The 16,249-nt window shown below is 40.6% G+C and overlaps 1 protein-coding gene across 1 annotated transcript; it reads right to left on the reverse strand.

Moving 5' to 3' along the window:
- Positions 1-927: 927 nt before the first annotated feature.
- Positions 928-15,140, reverse strand: LOC146684179 (dihydroxyacetone phosphate acyltransferase-like). Its single transcript, XM_085444289.1, has 15 exons — positions 15,056-15,140; positions 13,155-13,355; positions 12,888-13,064; positions 10,699-11,085; positions 10,527-10,602; positions 7,581-7,732; positions 7,346-7,476; positions 6,667-6,908; positions 5,873-6,130; positions 5,710-5,789; positions 5,317-5,457; positions 3,014-3,113; positions 1,959-2,052; positions 1,781-1,842; positions 928-1,596 (listed from the first exon to the last, which is right to left on the reverse strand). The coding sequence occupies exons 1-15, from the start codon at positions 15,065-15,067 to the stop codon at positions 1,529-1,531; spliced, it is 2,181 nt and encodes a 726-aa protein (XP_085300415.1). The 5' UTR covers positions 15,068-15,140; the 3' UTR covers positions 928-1,528.
- Positions 15,141-16,249: the final 1,109 nt, after the last annotated feature.

Raw genomic sequence — 16,249 nt, forward strand, 5'->3', positions numbered from 1 at the left:
GTTCTACTCTATTTACCAGTTGAGCAGAGCCTTTCAGTCAGTGATGCCAAGGCTGTGGTTCAGGCAACCACTGCCACTACATTTAGTTGACTCTAAGGACTCTTTGACAAAGCAGTTAAAAACATTGCCGTTTAAATGGGCTTCTGTTGAAAAGTTAATTAATTATTATTATTTACTTATTGTAAAACTACCTGTTTATTTTATTGTTTTACTGTATTTTTTTATGGCACTTAATGTTCTTATTTATTTGACTCTTTATTTTATTTTGTCTATCTATAGTTCCATCCATCCTTTCTCTTCCACTTATCCAATTCAGAGTTTCTGGGGGTGAAACTGGAGCCTGTTCCAACTACCATAGGGCAAGAGGCAGAGTACACCCGGTTAGGAAAACTGTCAGGTTGTCCAGAATTCATGTTTTGCAGTTTTATAACAAAGAAAAAGTGTTTCCCACACACAGATTTTAAGATGTAGGTAAATGAACAGCTGCTAGCCCCAGACCTTTATGGCCCCTATTTTTCTTTACATAAAATGCCGCATCATCTGTTAGTCCAGGTTTTGGAAAATATCAGTTTTCACATGCCAACTAATCCTCCTCTATCAAAATCAATTTTGTTTACATGAAGTAGCTGTAGGATCATCTTTTTGGACAGGGACAGTAGCACAGCTTCTTGAACATCCTCTATCTCCTGCAGGTTTAGGATGTCATCAGTGGCAGCCTGGGAAAAGTGACTCTCACCTCACTAAACATTAGACATGCAGATCGTGTCTACAGTAAGGGTCCTTCTTCTAACTGCTGAGGGGTTAGAAGTACAGCACAGAGTTGATTGGTTTGCAGGGAGGGCAGGAGATTCAACTCAGACTTCTGGTTTTCATTCACTGTTGAGGGGAATTGGTGGGGAAAAACAACTATGGCGCATTTTGTTACATTTGTTTCACCTTTATGGAAATGTTAAGAAAAACAATGTCTCAAACAAAACCTGAGATCTTTGCTTTTTATGGTGTTTAGAGCCTTATTGCAACATTCTTTTACATACAACCAAGTGTTTTATGCCAAATCTTATTGGAAACCAAGTTTAATTAAAGTGCTCTCTTATTAATTTTCTCAGTTAGTCATCTATGGAAGTAAACAATACATCTATGGCAATATATTAAAAAAAACCCCACAAGATCAGCAATGGAAAGTACAGTTATCTTAACCTAAATGTTAGTATTCACCAACTGATTTTGGTTAAAGTGAAACAAAATCAGTAATAGGCCACCTTTATATTACCAGTATTTATCCTGCAGGGCGTTTAGCTTCATCTCAGTCCTCTCAGGTCTATAAAGGACAGAGTGTTAGCCACCATTCAGTAGATTAAGTCTGGCCGGCATCAAGGATCAAGTATTTTGCCTGTGAGCACAGACTGTATTTGTACCGATTTGACTGTGTAAAGATAAAGAGACCACAGGGATGACAATGAGGTAGAAGTAGCGAATAGACGGGTAAGTTCATTGGGGAGGGGGCTGTGAGCTGATACTGAGGATGAATTTATTCCACTTGACACTGAAGCCTTGCGTCAGGTGTAGTGTGGAGGCTCTCAAGAGGGACTTTCCCAGCTACAGTGAGAGAACAGGAAAAATGGATCCCTTAGTCTACCGTACTAAACAGAATAGCAAACTCAACCACAGTAAAGACATTTTATAATCAGTATATTTAAAGACAGCAAGGTAAAATAAATAATAATTCTCAAGACGCACAAAAAAAACTTTATCGTTACTGGAATATCACAAATAAACTTACAGAGTATGTCACCAGTTCTGCTGACAGCTGCTTTGTTCACTTTGTATTCCTTCTGCTGGGACCTGAGATGAGAGGAGTGCATCTGTAACTTTGGCATCAGCATTATGGACAGCTCCTCAACCAGCAAAGAAAATGAACTTAAACCAAACAGGGATGTAGGTTTAATTTCATTACTCACGCCCTCAACTTCGTCACCGCCTCCAGTCTCCGCAGTGCAGAAAGAACATTTTTCTGTGTGTCAGAAGACAGGACTTCAAAGGTGCGAAGGTCACCTGCAAAACAAACAAACAAACAAACACCCCACAAACTGTAAGTTTGTAAGTTACCAGTAGGGATGGGAATTTATAAGAATTTTGCGATTCCATTATCGATTCTCACTGGCTCCACTTTGAGAGTCGTGACCATCTCTAAGCAGCATATCAATGACATTACATTCATGCAAAGTAATTACAAATTTCCCATCTTAGTTGTGATCAGTGTTTGGATCATTACTCAAAAAAAGTAAAGTAAAAAAGTACATTACTTAATTACACCCAGGAGAAAGACATTTGTTATTCTACTCATTACAAAAGTGATCTTTCTCTAAGTATTTAGCTATGAACACAAAGCTGACAACACAAATCAAAGATAAAAAAAACCAGCACAAAGACATTTTAAAGTGATCGTCACAGTGACTCTACTCTAGAAACATGAACAGGTAGAAACGGAGGTAGCAGCCTGACTGCTCATCAGTTTGTTACCTGTTGAAGTTAAGCAGCGGCTTCACCGCAAATGAAGGCTCACTTTATCATGGTGCTGGGCTGGGGTCAGCATTTACTCAGCTTTAACGCAACTCTTGGTTCTTGGCTAGCTTAGCATTAGCATGCTGTCTGTGCAGGTGCTTGCAAAGAGCCTAAGTTGTATTAACAGTATAATGCAGATGTTTCTGTTCTGGATCAGTCTCCACTTTACCATCAAGCTCTCATTCTTTTTTGCAATAAAAATAAAAGTGATGTCCATATCCACGCTGGAGACTGTGCCACTATTTTTCCAATTTGACACACAAATTAAAATCAGCTGATTGTAACGAGAGTGCAAGAATCAAAAAAAGGGACTGATAAGCAGGCTGACTAACGATTCCAAGGATTTGGGCTAATGGGAACCAGTTCTCTACAATAACCGGTTCTTGATCCCTAGTTACCAGGTGGGAGAGGTCTCTAGTGGTCAGAGGTCATTTCACACACTCAGTTGTACCTGAGAGGATGAGTTTTGTAGCCAGGTTTCGGACATCAGGTAGGAACTGTTCCTCAGTAAACACGTGATCTTCCTTTTCACACAAGTACCTGAACATCAGCTGGACAATAAAAAAAAACATTCCAGTGAATTTTAAAGCACATAAGTAGGACTCATCTTTAGTATCTCTTCAGATTCTGTGATATGAACTGCACCCCCTCTCTAAAGATGATCTTAATATATTTGTGCTGTATGCAGGCAAACCATGAAGTGGACAAAACTGTATTTGTCTTACTAAAGACAAAAAGTTTTCAAATTCTATAAATCAAGTTTTTAATACAGTTTTGTTTTATGGTCATAAAATGGCTTAGGGAAAATATTTAAATTTTATAAGTTTAAAAGATGAGAGTACAGCATGTCCTTTCATGTTGTTAGAAACAATGCCATGATTGTTAGTCATAAATATGTGAGAAATTTTTTTAAAGTGATTCATGTTTAATGACCTTTCTTAGATTACACTAAAAGGTCCATAATTTGTTGGACATTGACACTTTTTGTGGTTTTCTCCTCAAGTGAGGGAACCATCATTAGGCTGAAAAACCCACATAAACCCATCAGAGAGATAGCAAAAAAAACTTCAGGAGTGGTCAAATCACTAGTGAACAGAAAGGTTGCACCAGCTATAAAATCCACAATCAAAACATCTGAAAGATCACAGAAGACAACTTAAACTAGATTGTGACGGATCTAACCAAGTCAAGAACACTCTCAGGAAGATAGGTTTTATCATGGTCAGTGTTGAATCCAGAAAGTCTTCAAGAATGTAAACCCTCTGGAAATACAGAGGGTTTAGGTGTAGACCACTGATTACACATGTAAGAGGAAGGCCAGATTAGACTTTGGCAGAAAACATCTAAGAGACGGCACAAGCAATCTAAGGGTTTTATCAACAAAGAAATGGTCTGTAAAAATCAGTCATCTGACCTCAACTCAGAAACTGAAAGCCTCATAAACAAGAAGCAGCTGAAGGAAGCTGTAGTAAACGCCTGGCAGAGCAACTCAAGGGAGAAAGTACAACATTTGGTGTCCATGGTTTCTAGACTTTAGACAGTCATGGACGAAAATACTGTACATTCAAAGTATAAAAAAATCAGTTCATATATTTCAAAATAAAATCAGTAAATCTGTCTGCTTTCACTTATTCTTGTCAGGGTCACAGGGGGCTGGAGCCTACCCCAGGTACTATAGGCAGGGTACACCCTGGACAGATCGCCGGTCTGTTGCAGGGCTAACACATAGAGGCAGACAAACATTCGCACCTATGTGCAATTTACAATTACCCTAACCCCACTAACTGTATGTCTTTGGACTGTGGGAGGAAGCGGAGAGAACCCACACAAACATGGGTAGAAGCGAACTCAGGACCTTCTTGCTGTAAGGCAACAGTGCTAATCACCACACCACCATGCTGCCCCTATATTTAAACGGTGCAGGAATGATGGCTAGAGTGGAGCTGACACCGCTCCAACCGTGGAGCTACTTCTTTCCTGGCTCAGATTTTGCAAAATGGAACAACAGAGTTGTCAGCAACCTGCTTTATTATCAAACTAATTAAATGGCTTTGGTCACCGCTGTTTTCCTCTTCGTTGGGATCCTGAACCCTCCAGGGACATTCATAGCCATAGCTGTGGTGTCGGCAGACATATTTGGACCAAAGTAGTTGTTTATGCTGGATGCTCTGGTTCAGCAGAAGGAAACCATTCAAAAGATCCACAACTTTCAGGATTAAAAGTGAAACAGTTACTGAATTTGAGAAGAAGCAAATGCACGTGTGCTCTTTTCTTTCCAAAGATTATGACTTTTGGTTTTTTTTGCTAAGATTTCATTCCTTTCTGTTTCATGCACAGCTTGTGATTTGGAAAGCAAGATTGTTATCTGAAGGGCTTTATCTTCACCTCAGGGCTTCTGTCACTCTATCTAGGACTTGTTATTTCTATTCTTTGAAATCTCTAATGATGAAAAAAGATTATGTGATTGCTGCTTAAAGTAGAATTAGACTCCTCTATACATCAAGTTCATTCTTTAAACAAATTAGAAATGTGCGGTTGAAAACAGTTACAATTAGTGTACGTGGCAGCATGTCAAGCTAATAAAACTATATGACAAAAGTGGTATGTGTAATCAAATAAAGTTCCAAATTAAAATTGGATAATTCTGGATTCAGTTCTGCTCAGAAAAAACGGTGTGCATAATATGTTGTTCACAACAGTCACTCCTCACTAAATACACTTAGTCACAGAGAGAGATACTCAAGTTAAAAGGACCTGATATGAGTCTAAGAAGGGTTGCAGCAGCTTCTGCAGAAAGGATAAAACTTCCAGCCCCGTTTCCAACACGATCACTTCCTGCTGACTGATGTGGACTGCTCCACATTTCTGCAGGAGTGAACATGCCTCCTCAAAGTCCTAAATGATGGAGAGACAGATATATGCAAGATGAATAACAATAAATATATACCCATGATAATAATCTGCCTCATGGTTAACCATACAAGTGTGTATGAATATGACAGTAGCAAAAAACGTAAGGACCATAAGCACAAAATTTCTTAGGTCAGCTTTTCCCAAGAATGGGATAAATGAGAGGCTACAGTGACCTTGGCCTTTGACTCAATTCATGCACAAAATAATGCTGATCCTAACAAACATGGCTGTTACCTGCACTGCCCTGCCAGGGATAAAGATAAATTCATTGGAGAAGACGTCCTGCAGGAAGCAGAAAAAGCTGAAGAGCTCATCTGTGAACAGAAAAATGGGTCACAGCTAAACAAGATATGCCCATTCATGAGACTGAGAATCTGTAACCCCACCTAACTCTTACCCTTCCGTGTGTTTTTTGTGATGTGGATGGCTGTAGCAAGTATTCCTGGACGCACAAAGACATGCAATGCCTGATTCCTGTAGGAAACCAGCATCAGCACCACTACCGCCATCCTCATCACACCTTCTTCTGGGCTCAGTGGATCTTGCCTCGCAGGGTCTTCATCCTGAACCAGGTAGATACGGTCCTCTTTATGATGGACAATGGAGTGATGAAGAGCCACGGTGGATGACATCACTTCTGAGTCTGGGATGTGTGCTGCAAAATGCAACTTTCACATAAGTTTGAGGGTCATAAGACCTTCACAAAGTCATGTGTGCGAGTGTGTGTGCATGTGTAAGTGTGCACACGTGCCTGCATGTGTCAATGTTCACACACAGGACACCTGTGAAGTGAGACAGTTCAGTGGCATTCTCTTAGGATAAGTTACTTAAAGTGTATTAATCCACTGAACATCTCCTAAGTGATTCTGGACACTTGTGCCGACTTGCATTCACCTAATCTTTATGATCCACACAGGACCAGGTCAAAAAGAGCCATTGGTGCCCTGAGGTGAGACGCTGTCACATGCACCAACAGGGAAACTACTAACCTTTCTACATTAACTGTCTGGTTGTCTAGCATTGCAGTATCCTAAGGCCACCTACTGGTTACTGAAGGGAAAGCAAGCTTCATTAAAGGCCCATTATAAGCAAAGCCTATATTGATCTTAACCCTAAGCTTGATGCTGTGGCTTTTCTACACAGCATAATTCAAATAAATTGATATCTTTGAAATCTATCTGGCCCACCCACCAGGCCAGTTCAGACGGGCCCCGAAATCCAGCACCAGCTTCCTGAGCCAGAGGGTTTTTTCTGTGAGCTGATGCCACTGCAGACCCTCTTCCGTTAAAGTTGTGAATGGAGTCTGGAGCAACAGGCAGGCCATCAGAGACCAAGGGCTGATCAAAGAGCCCTCCTCCTGGGTTCGTACAATCAAATGGGCCAGCCAGTTCACACAGTCCTGGGTCTCTGCAGTTGGCCTCTGGGGAAGATTTCTGAATAGAAAACGAGACAGATTCTAAAGTTATATACAGGCTGTGTCTTGAAGTTTTGAAGGTTTACAGTGACACAAATATTAATTTAAGTTATATTATTATTAAACTTGTTAATGTTTTTGTTAATTTGGTGCATTTTACCAAGTTATTTTGGTTTAATTTTTTATTACTCACTGTAAGTAAAACCTTTATAAAATTACAATTTTAAAATGTAAAGGTTTTTATATTCTTCAGTTGAATTACCTGTATACAACTAATGGAGATTACAATTAAAGAATATATAGATGATAAATTACAGTTATTTAAGTTATTTAGTACTTAAGACTCTATAGACTTTTTCTATTTAGACTTTGGTTGGTAGATACTCAATATTCATATTTGTACCTACAGCCATGTGTGATATTGGCAAAAAAAGAGAAAAAAAGGGAAATCTGTACCTTGGTATGAGGTTGTACTCGCTCCAATTTATCTTTCCTTCACACAGCTGTCGGGCAGACAGGGGGCGGCCAAAGTTCACATGCATGCAGCCATAATCTTCCTGCAGGACTCCGCTAGCTTTAAAGAGTCCCTGCAGGGAAAGAGTGAGGGCAAGAGGCATGTAGTTTCATATCTTTTAGAAACAAAGATTATATGGGAATTTTTTATCAAGTCATAAATGAGGCTGAAACTTACGGTGATGCTTTCTTTTGGTCTGGGGACACCCAACAACTCAAGTGCAAGCAATGACTCCTCCAGCACTCTGTCATAGCTGATACTGATGGGCACCAGGGTAATATCAAACACCTCACCTTTAAAGTATGGCTCCAGCACCATGTCCATCATACCTACAGAAAAAAGGTGAACAATAAATATTAAAATTATACATAAAATGACCAGTAAACTTGTTTGACTTTTAACTCTTAAAATATCCTAAACCTAGAACAACCCTTCAATTTAAGAGAACTAAAATAATAGAAAAACATGACAATATGACCTAAACATAAATTATTAACCAGATAAAGATCTCTGTAATTAGGGTCGTGGAGAAGAGCTTTCAGAAAAGCAGAACAGAGAAAGTCCATCACATTCATATGCAATTGTAACAGTGTTTATGTTGTATGTGATTCCACTTGCCATGTTAACCACGATCTATTTGTGTATTGTGATGTTTACTGACTCAATGGTGCCCTTTTCTCATAGGCAGTGGATTAATACCACTGGCAGCGTTACAACATTGCCAGATTACGAGGGACAAGCCTGAGGTGGGTTGTATATCACAGCACTGCGCATGATCATTAGATTTTGGCATTTGTGCAACCACTATGGAGGATATTCAATTCAATTCATCCATCCATCCATTCGCTTCCGCTTATCCTTTTCAGGGTCGCGGGGGGCGCTGGAGCCTATCCCAGCTGTCATAGGGCGAAAGGCGGGGTACAACCTGGACAGGTCGCCAGTCTGTCGCAGGGCTAACACATAGGGACAGACAACCATTCACACTCACATTCACTCGCACATTCACACCTAGTGGCAATTTGAATTATCCAATTAACCTATCCCCACAAACTGCATGTCTTTGGACAGTGGGAGGAAGCCGGAGTACCCGGAGAGAACCCACGCAAACACGGGGAGAACATGCAAACTCCACACAGAAAGACCCCGGCCTGATGGTGGAATTGAACTCAGGACAGTGCTAACCACCGTGCCACCGTGCTGCCAATTCAATTCAATTTAGTTATATTTATACAGCGCCAAATCACAACATCAGTCACCTCAAAGCACTTTATATTGTAAGGTAGGCCCTATAATAATACATACAGAGAAAAACGCAACAATCATATGACCCCCTGTAAGCAAGCACTTTGGCGACAATGGGAAGGAAAAACTCCCTTTTAACAGGAAGAAACCTCCAGCAGAACCAGGCTCAGGGAGGGGTGGCCATCTGCCACGACTGGTTGGGGTAAGAGAAGGAAGATTAAATAAAAGACATGCTGTGGAAGAGAGCCAGGGATAATAACAAGTGTGATTCAAGAGAGGTCTATTAACATATGTTGAGTGAGAAAGGTGACTGGAGAAGAAATACTCAATGCATCATGGAAGCAGCAGCCTATGCCAATTGCAGCATAACTAAGGGAGGATTCAGGGTCACCTGATCCAGCCTAGCTATATGCTTTAGCAAAAAGGAAAGTTTTAAGCCTAATCTTAAAAGTGAAGACAGTGTCTGCCTCCCAAATCGAAACTGGAAGCTGCTTCCATAGAAGAGGGGCCTGAAAACTGAAGGCTCTGCCTCTCATTCTACTTTTAAATACTCTAGGAACAACAAGTAAGCCTGCAGTGTGAGAGCGAAGTGCTCTAATAAGGTGATATGGTACTATAAGGTCATTAAAATAAGATGGGGACTGATTATTTAAGACGTTGTATCTGAGGAGCATGATTTTAAATTCAGTTCTGGATTTAACAGGGAGCCAACGAAGGGAAGCCAATACAGGAGAAATATGCTCTCTCTTTCTAGTCCCTGTGGTACTCTTGCTGCAGCATTTTGGATTAACTGAAGGCTTTTTAGGGAGTTTTTGAGACATCCTGATAATAATGAATTACACTAGCCCAGCCTTGAAGTCATAAATGCACAAACTAGTTTTTCAGCATCACTCTGAGACAGGATATTTCTCATTTTAGAGATACTGCGCAAATGAAAGAAAGCAGTCCTACATATTTGTTTAATATGTGCATTGAAGAATATATCCTGGTCAAAATGACTCCAAGGTTTCTCACAGTGTTACTGGAGGCCAAGGTAATGCCATCCAGAGTAAGAATCTGGTTAGATACCATATTTCTAAGGTTTTCGGGCCCGAGTACAATAACCTCAGTTTTATTTGAATTTAGAAGCAGAAAATTAGAGGCCATCCAGGGTTTTACGTCTTTAAGGCATTTCTGCAGTTTAACTAATTGGTGTGTGTTATCTGTCTTCATGGATAGATAAAGTTGTGTGTCATCTATATAGCAGTGAAAATGTAAGCTATGCCTTCTGGTGATAAGAATATGGCCACTGCAAACTGTCTGACTGTTAATAAGAAGAGTTCAGGTGAATTGTTGCCAATGTGTGGTGATAAAACAGTCACAAAATAGTACTGTACACTGGCTAGCTTAGCTAGCAAGATACTATGCTACCATAATATGCTATTACCTTTGCATGCAGCTCAAACACAGCACACTACAAATACATAACCAGAATATGACCAGTACATATTCTGTTCTTATCCAGGTACACAATGTTTATATTAATGAACTTGTTATATTAGTTTTCAGCATTAAAACATTGCCAGATTATGAGGGACGAGCCTGAGTGCACTGTGTTTAACTCACCTGCAATGAGTCAACCTGCCTGGCCAGTACATACTTAGTACTTACCCAATTAATAAATGGCAGCACTAAAAGATAAGCAAGTCTCGTCCATCATTTACTACACAAGGCAGAGTCAAGTCATACTTTTGAACCAGTCAGTTACAGCAAAGTATAATTTAGCCTAGTTACACAATGAAATTAAAGCAAGACAGAAAAAGTCCAAAAGAATCAGATGCACGCACTTTGATATCCTGGGACACACTTAAAAAAAACAAGGTGGTAAATTTGGACACTTACCAAGCTTTGGCACTAGAGACTTCAGTGTGCGACTCCTGAAACCTTCTACATAAAACTCCAAAGGAGCATATCCTGTCTACAGAAAACACATTATGCTGTTGGAACCCTTCCTTTGATTGAAGTTTATTACCAAAGATGCATTCAGGAATATGCTGAAAAGTCATCATCTTACCCTGACAATTGTTTGTACATATTCTAAAAGCACCGCCCAGTACAGCTTGTCAGAGCCGATTGCTCGTCGGATATAAAAAGCTCCAGAGCGACGCAGAAGCCCTCCAATAATCGCCACATCTGCAAGACCTTTAAAATGGAGCAGAAGAGACAAAAATTTAAAAATATATTTTTTTGTTGCTACACTATAATTAACTGGATATAATGTAGTATGATTTAAAAAAACATTTTGTTGTCTTAATATGAATAGATACTTGCGAATTCCTGCAGCAATGACAGGTACTGGGATGTCATAGGTGAACAGGATGTAGGATATAATCAAGAAGTCCACATAACTCCTGTGATTGGGTATCAAGATCACAGGACTCTCCTGGATGGCCTGCTGCAGCTGCAGTGACAGAAAAATTAAAATTTTCCAGAAATCAGTGAAATTACACACTGCACTAGTAGGTTCTATTTGTAGTATTAGTAAGATGGAACAAAAAAAATCCTAAGTGCTAAAAAGTAAAATAAATCTAATAAAATACTGTGTAGCTAAAGTATGTTAAATGGCAAACCTCCGAATCCTACAGCAAATATATGAAAATATATGAAAATACTGGTGGTGGCCAGTTTCACTTGAGGATGCACCAGTTGTTTCAATTTCAAAGTTCTACGTCGTCATTCTCAATTTATCAGATTCACAAGATGTACAGAAAATTACACCTCTGACCTCCAACCTTGAGGTCAAGGTCAATGAGATTCACAGTCATCTGAGATTTTTAGTAGATACCCCTACAGTATTAATGTGAAACTCCTACATTGCTTCGTTTTCAAGTTATCAAACTCACAAACTTAGGTGTCCACGCTACCTGCCTGCTTGCCTGGTGACTACAATACTGTATCATTCTTTTACGGCTGAGGAGTAAAAATGGTTTACTATATATATATATATATATATATATATATATATATATATATATATATATATATATATATATATATATATATATATATATATATGTGGCTGGCCTCCTTTGTGGCTGGCCAAAGGAGGAGATAGAAGCCACTGACATAAAGACAAGAAAGCTCCTGACCATGCATGGAGGGTTTCACCCCAAGTCCAGCACCCTGAGGCTGTACGCTAAGCGGAAGGAAGGGGGCCGGGGACTGGTGAGTGTCAGCACCACAGTCCAGGATGAGACAAGGAACATCCAAGAATACATTGGGAAGATGGCCCCAAATGACCGAGTGCTCAGTGAATACCTCAGGCAGCAGAAACCCAAGAAAGAGGAGGGAGACGAGGAACCATCATGGAAGGACAGGCCCCTGCACGGTATGTACCACCGGCAGATAGAGGAGGTGGCTGATATCCAGAAATCCTACCAGTGGCTGGACAAAGCTGGACTGAAAGACAGCACAGAGGCACTAATCATGGCAGCACAAGAACAAGCTCTGAGTACAAGATCCATAGAGGCTGGGGTCTATCACACCAGGCAAGACCCCAGGTGCAGGCTGTGTAAAGATGCCCCAGAGACAATCCAGCACATAACAGCAGGGTGCAAGATGCTAGCAGGCAAAGCATACATGGAACGCCATAACCAAGTGGCCGGCATAGTGTACAGGAACATCTGTGCCGAGTATAACCTAGAAGTCCCGAGGTCAAAATGGGAGATGCCCCCAAGGGTGGTGGAGAATGACCGAGCTAAGATCCTGTGGGACTTCCAGATACAGACGGACAAAATGGTGGTGGCTAACCAACCGGACATAGTGGTGGTAGACAAACAGAAGAAGACGGCCGTAGTGATCGATGTAGCGGTTCCGAATGACAGCAATATCAGGAAGAAGGAACACGAGAAGCTGGAGAAATACCAAGGGCTCAGAGAAGAGCTCGAGAGGATGTGGAGGGTGAAGGTAACGGTGGTCCCCGTGGTAATCGGAGCACTAGGTGCGGTGACTCCCAAGCTAGGCGAGTGGCTCCAGCAGATCCCGGGAATAACATCGGAGATCTCTGTCCAGAAGAGCGCAGTCCTGGGAACAGCTAAGATACTGCGCAGGACCCTCAAGCTCCCAGGCCTCTGGTAGAGGACCCGAGCTTGAAGGATAAACCGCCCGCAGGGGCGTGCTGGGTGTGTATATATATATATTCATTCTACTATATATGTTGAAACAAACTGTTAAACAATTGATTAAAGTGTATTGAGTCCCGACCATGTTGAGTCCTTCCATGTTGACATAGATGCTCCTGTAGAGTCTCTTGAACACCTTGTTTAGAGTGTAGCCCATTAGCCTGATAAACCCCAGCTGCAGATTGTGAGACATTTCCTTCAAAATCCTAGAAGCATCTTCTTTCACCTTCTCCACAGATGACCCCGTCTCCATGGCAATCTAAGAGGGAATATGAGCCAAAAAGACTCACTCCATATTGGCAACGCTATAGTGTAAAGCTTCATTGCCTTAAATAAAAAAAAGACTCACCTCTTTGATAATATAGCACAGATACTGGGACTCCAGTACAGCTTTGTTGAGGTCAGAGGTGGAAAGGGTTGGGGCTCCTTTGTACGGTTGCGGGTTAAAGGTTCTCAGGGCATAACCAAGATCAGTGGTGCGCCTCCTCTCCTCCAATATATCCGTGAACTCTTCCTCATCCTTTAGGCTTGCAGTGGCTGAATCTTTATACTGGAGGAAGGAGTAAGGTTTATGTTAACAGTCGTAAAGTTAAGATGTTGGACACTTGTAACAGGATAGAAAACAACAGACCAGAGGTGTGGGCAGCAGCACAGGACACCATTGTTTGGATTCATTAGCATCACGTTTTATAGACTTTCAGCTTTAATTAAAGGAATTCAACAAAAGTATTTAATTAACTATTCAGGAATTACACCCATTTATATACACAGTATTTTTTTTCAGAGGTTCAAATTAATTTGACAATTGACAATAGAAGACAGCTCAAGTGCATTATCACAGCATTATTTCTAAAGTCGACTAAATCAAGCATACCACATCATCTGTCAAACATATTGGAGGCCTCGGTATGGCATCGGCATGTATGGCTGCCAGTGGTAACAGTTTATCAGTATTTATTAATGATGTGACTACTGATTAGAAGTACCAACATGAATTGTGAAGTGTACAGGGCTGCTCTTTCTGTTCATATGCAGTCAAATACTGCAAAATTCATTGGACACCACTTCACAGTGCATGCGGATAACAATCCAATCCCTACTGCAAAACCAACCCAAGAGTTTCTTAGGTCACGAAATAAGATTTTCTTTAGTGGCCAAGTCAATAATCTGGTCTCACCCAATAGATCATAGTTTGTTTGTTTGTTTTATGAGGACAAAGCTGAATGGAAAATACCCCAAAACAAGCAGCAACCGAAGGTGGCTTCAGTGGCTGCACTACCTTATATTTCAAATGATTTTAGTTTGTTCCATTACTTCATCGCTTTTTACCCTGTTAAACCTCTTGAATTTAAACAACCTGGAGGTCTGTAGTTTAGTCACTGTGAGTCCGTCTGATTTATAACCCAGTGTGATGGTGTACATAGGGAAAACTACAAAAAAGGGTCATTGTAATTAAGGATCCAACTGTATTTTTTTTTTCCAGAACAAAATGGTGAAGATATAAAATAAAATTTCTTTGCTACAAAAGCGGAAGCAATAAAAGCAAAAATGAAAGAACAACGAAAGAAAGAAGATGAATGACTGCTATTCACAAAGCGGGTTCTTTTGAACAATTATTTTGTAATTGTGCATCGCTATAGTTATCCAGTTAATCTGCTATTATGCTGTACTGTGCTCGCCTCACATTATAAGCAGGGGGTTGTTTTTAATTTTTGACACCCGAAATACCTTCGAAACCACTTTTGGCCTAAAGCACAAGTGACTGGAATCGAAATCACATACAGTGGGTATTTATAGTTTCTGTTTCTCTTTACAATAAGGGAAAAATACGTTTTGGGCTTTGTTTTTATTTTGAAAAGTGAGTTAAGAGAAAATAAATACCCTATAAAGAATACAAAGTTTATCGAGGAAACCCCGTAAAAAGTCATTATTTCCTCTCTGCTCTATTCTGCAGGCTGCTGTGACCTGCCAACACTGGCTGGTGACAAACTATTAAGCAACACCGGCTTACATACACTTTTTTTGACCAGCTTACGGCTGCCAGTCTACATAGGACATCCCTGCCTGCGTAATTAACAGCAAAAAACATTCCTGCTTGAAGACAGACAACAGCGAACATCCCTACAAGTTTCGTTCAGCGGTCTCCTTCTGGCTTTTATATATCATGGTAACTTTGAAAGGTTTAGAGAAAAGCGTCGACAGGCCCGAAAGAAGACGATAAAACAGACGCTTTTAACACTTGCTTCTTACCGTACTCGTCATTCTATAGGGGTACTAACACGACCAAGGGAGGTGATTGGCCTCATTGACTTTCGGTTTTTGTACTTGGACGTTATCTTCGCTCAACACTTGTGATGTATGCAGCACTTCGGGGCCCAGGGCCAATGGTGTGGCTGGGTTTTGGAAACTCCTCCTCCAAATTGTAATGCTCAGCCCTCTGCTCTCAAGTAACCCCTCCGATGTTGTGTAGGATAGATGTTTCAAATGAACTGGAGTTTGTCTATTGTAGAAAAAATGTCTGAATATTTTGGGGTGGCACATAACCAGGAATTAAACGTTAACTGAAAGGCACATGCAGAGGGGGGCTTGAGCACCTGCCTCTTTCCCGATGGGTGCCCCAAGTGCCCTTTTCTTGAGTCAAAGGAGCTTGCAAAGAAAAGCGTCTGGACTTCTTTAAGTTACTTGAAGACGTTTCACCTCTCATCCGAGAAGCTTCTTCAGTTCTAAGGTCAAATGGCATAAGGCCTTTTCTAAGGCCTTTTCTTGAGGCATTTTTTTTATATGTGTGTGTGCGTGTGGAGTCCTGCCTCTGCCCCTCGACAATAACATTTAACTATTAATTAAAAATTTGAAAAGGATCTGGCTTGCATCAGTCACATGACTACCATTAAACAGTGCACGCCCCTGACGGCAGAGGGCGCTGGTTCCAAGCCGGTGTAATGACAAACCGGGAACGAGCTCGCCAAGAGCACGCGCATTTTTTGCCGCCTGAGCGATGTGGAGCTGTAGGAGAAACACAAATTAATTGGGAGACGCAGGCTGATGCAAAGAAAACCATAGCACACAGGAGTATTAGGTTATTATGTACACGTTAGTAAGTTGTCTTGTGGCAACTTGAATTGAAATAAATAAATAGAATAGAATAGAATAGAATAGAATAGAATAGAATAGAATAGAATAGAATAGAATGGAATAATCCTTTAATTGTCCCACAAGGGGAAATTTGGTTGTAACAGCAGCCAGAAAGACACATATACAAACAAACAGTACACAGGACACAGAACAGGAACATACACATTTTTTTTCTTACATATTTACATTAAGGACAATGGTTACTATAAACAGAGTACTGTACAGTTATTAAATTAAATAAAAATAACTACAGAGAGAAAAAAGGACTCGGTCAGGTCGGAGCTGCTGGCTGCCAGCTCAGAGCGGCACCGG

Source organism: Copadichromis virginalis, linkage group LG20 (genome assembly GCF_057382275.1).
Source record: "Copadichromis virginalis isolate Kocher_CV1m ecotype Utaka linkage group LG20, C_Virginalis_male_GT1.1, whole genome shotgun sequence".
Classification (NCBI taxonomy): domain Eukaryota; kingdom Metazoa; phylum Chordata; class Actinopteri; order Cichliformes; family Cichlidae; genus Copadichromis; species Copadichromis virginalis.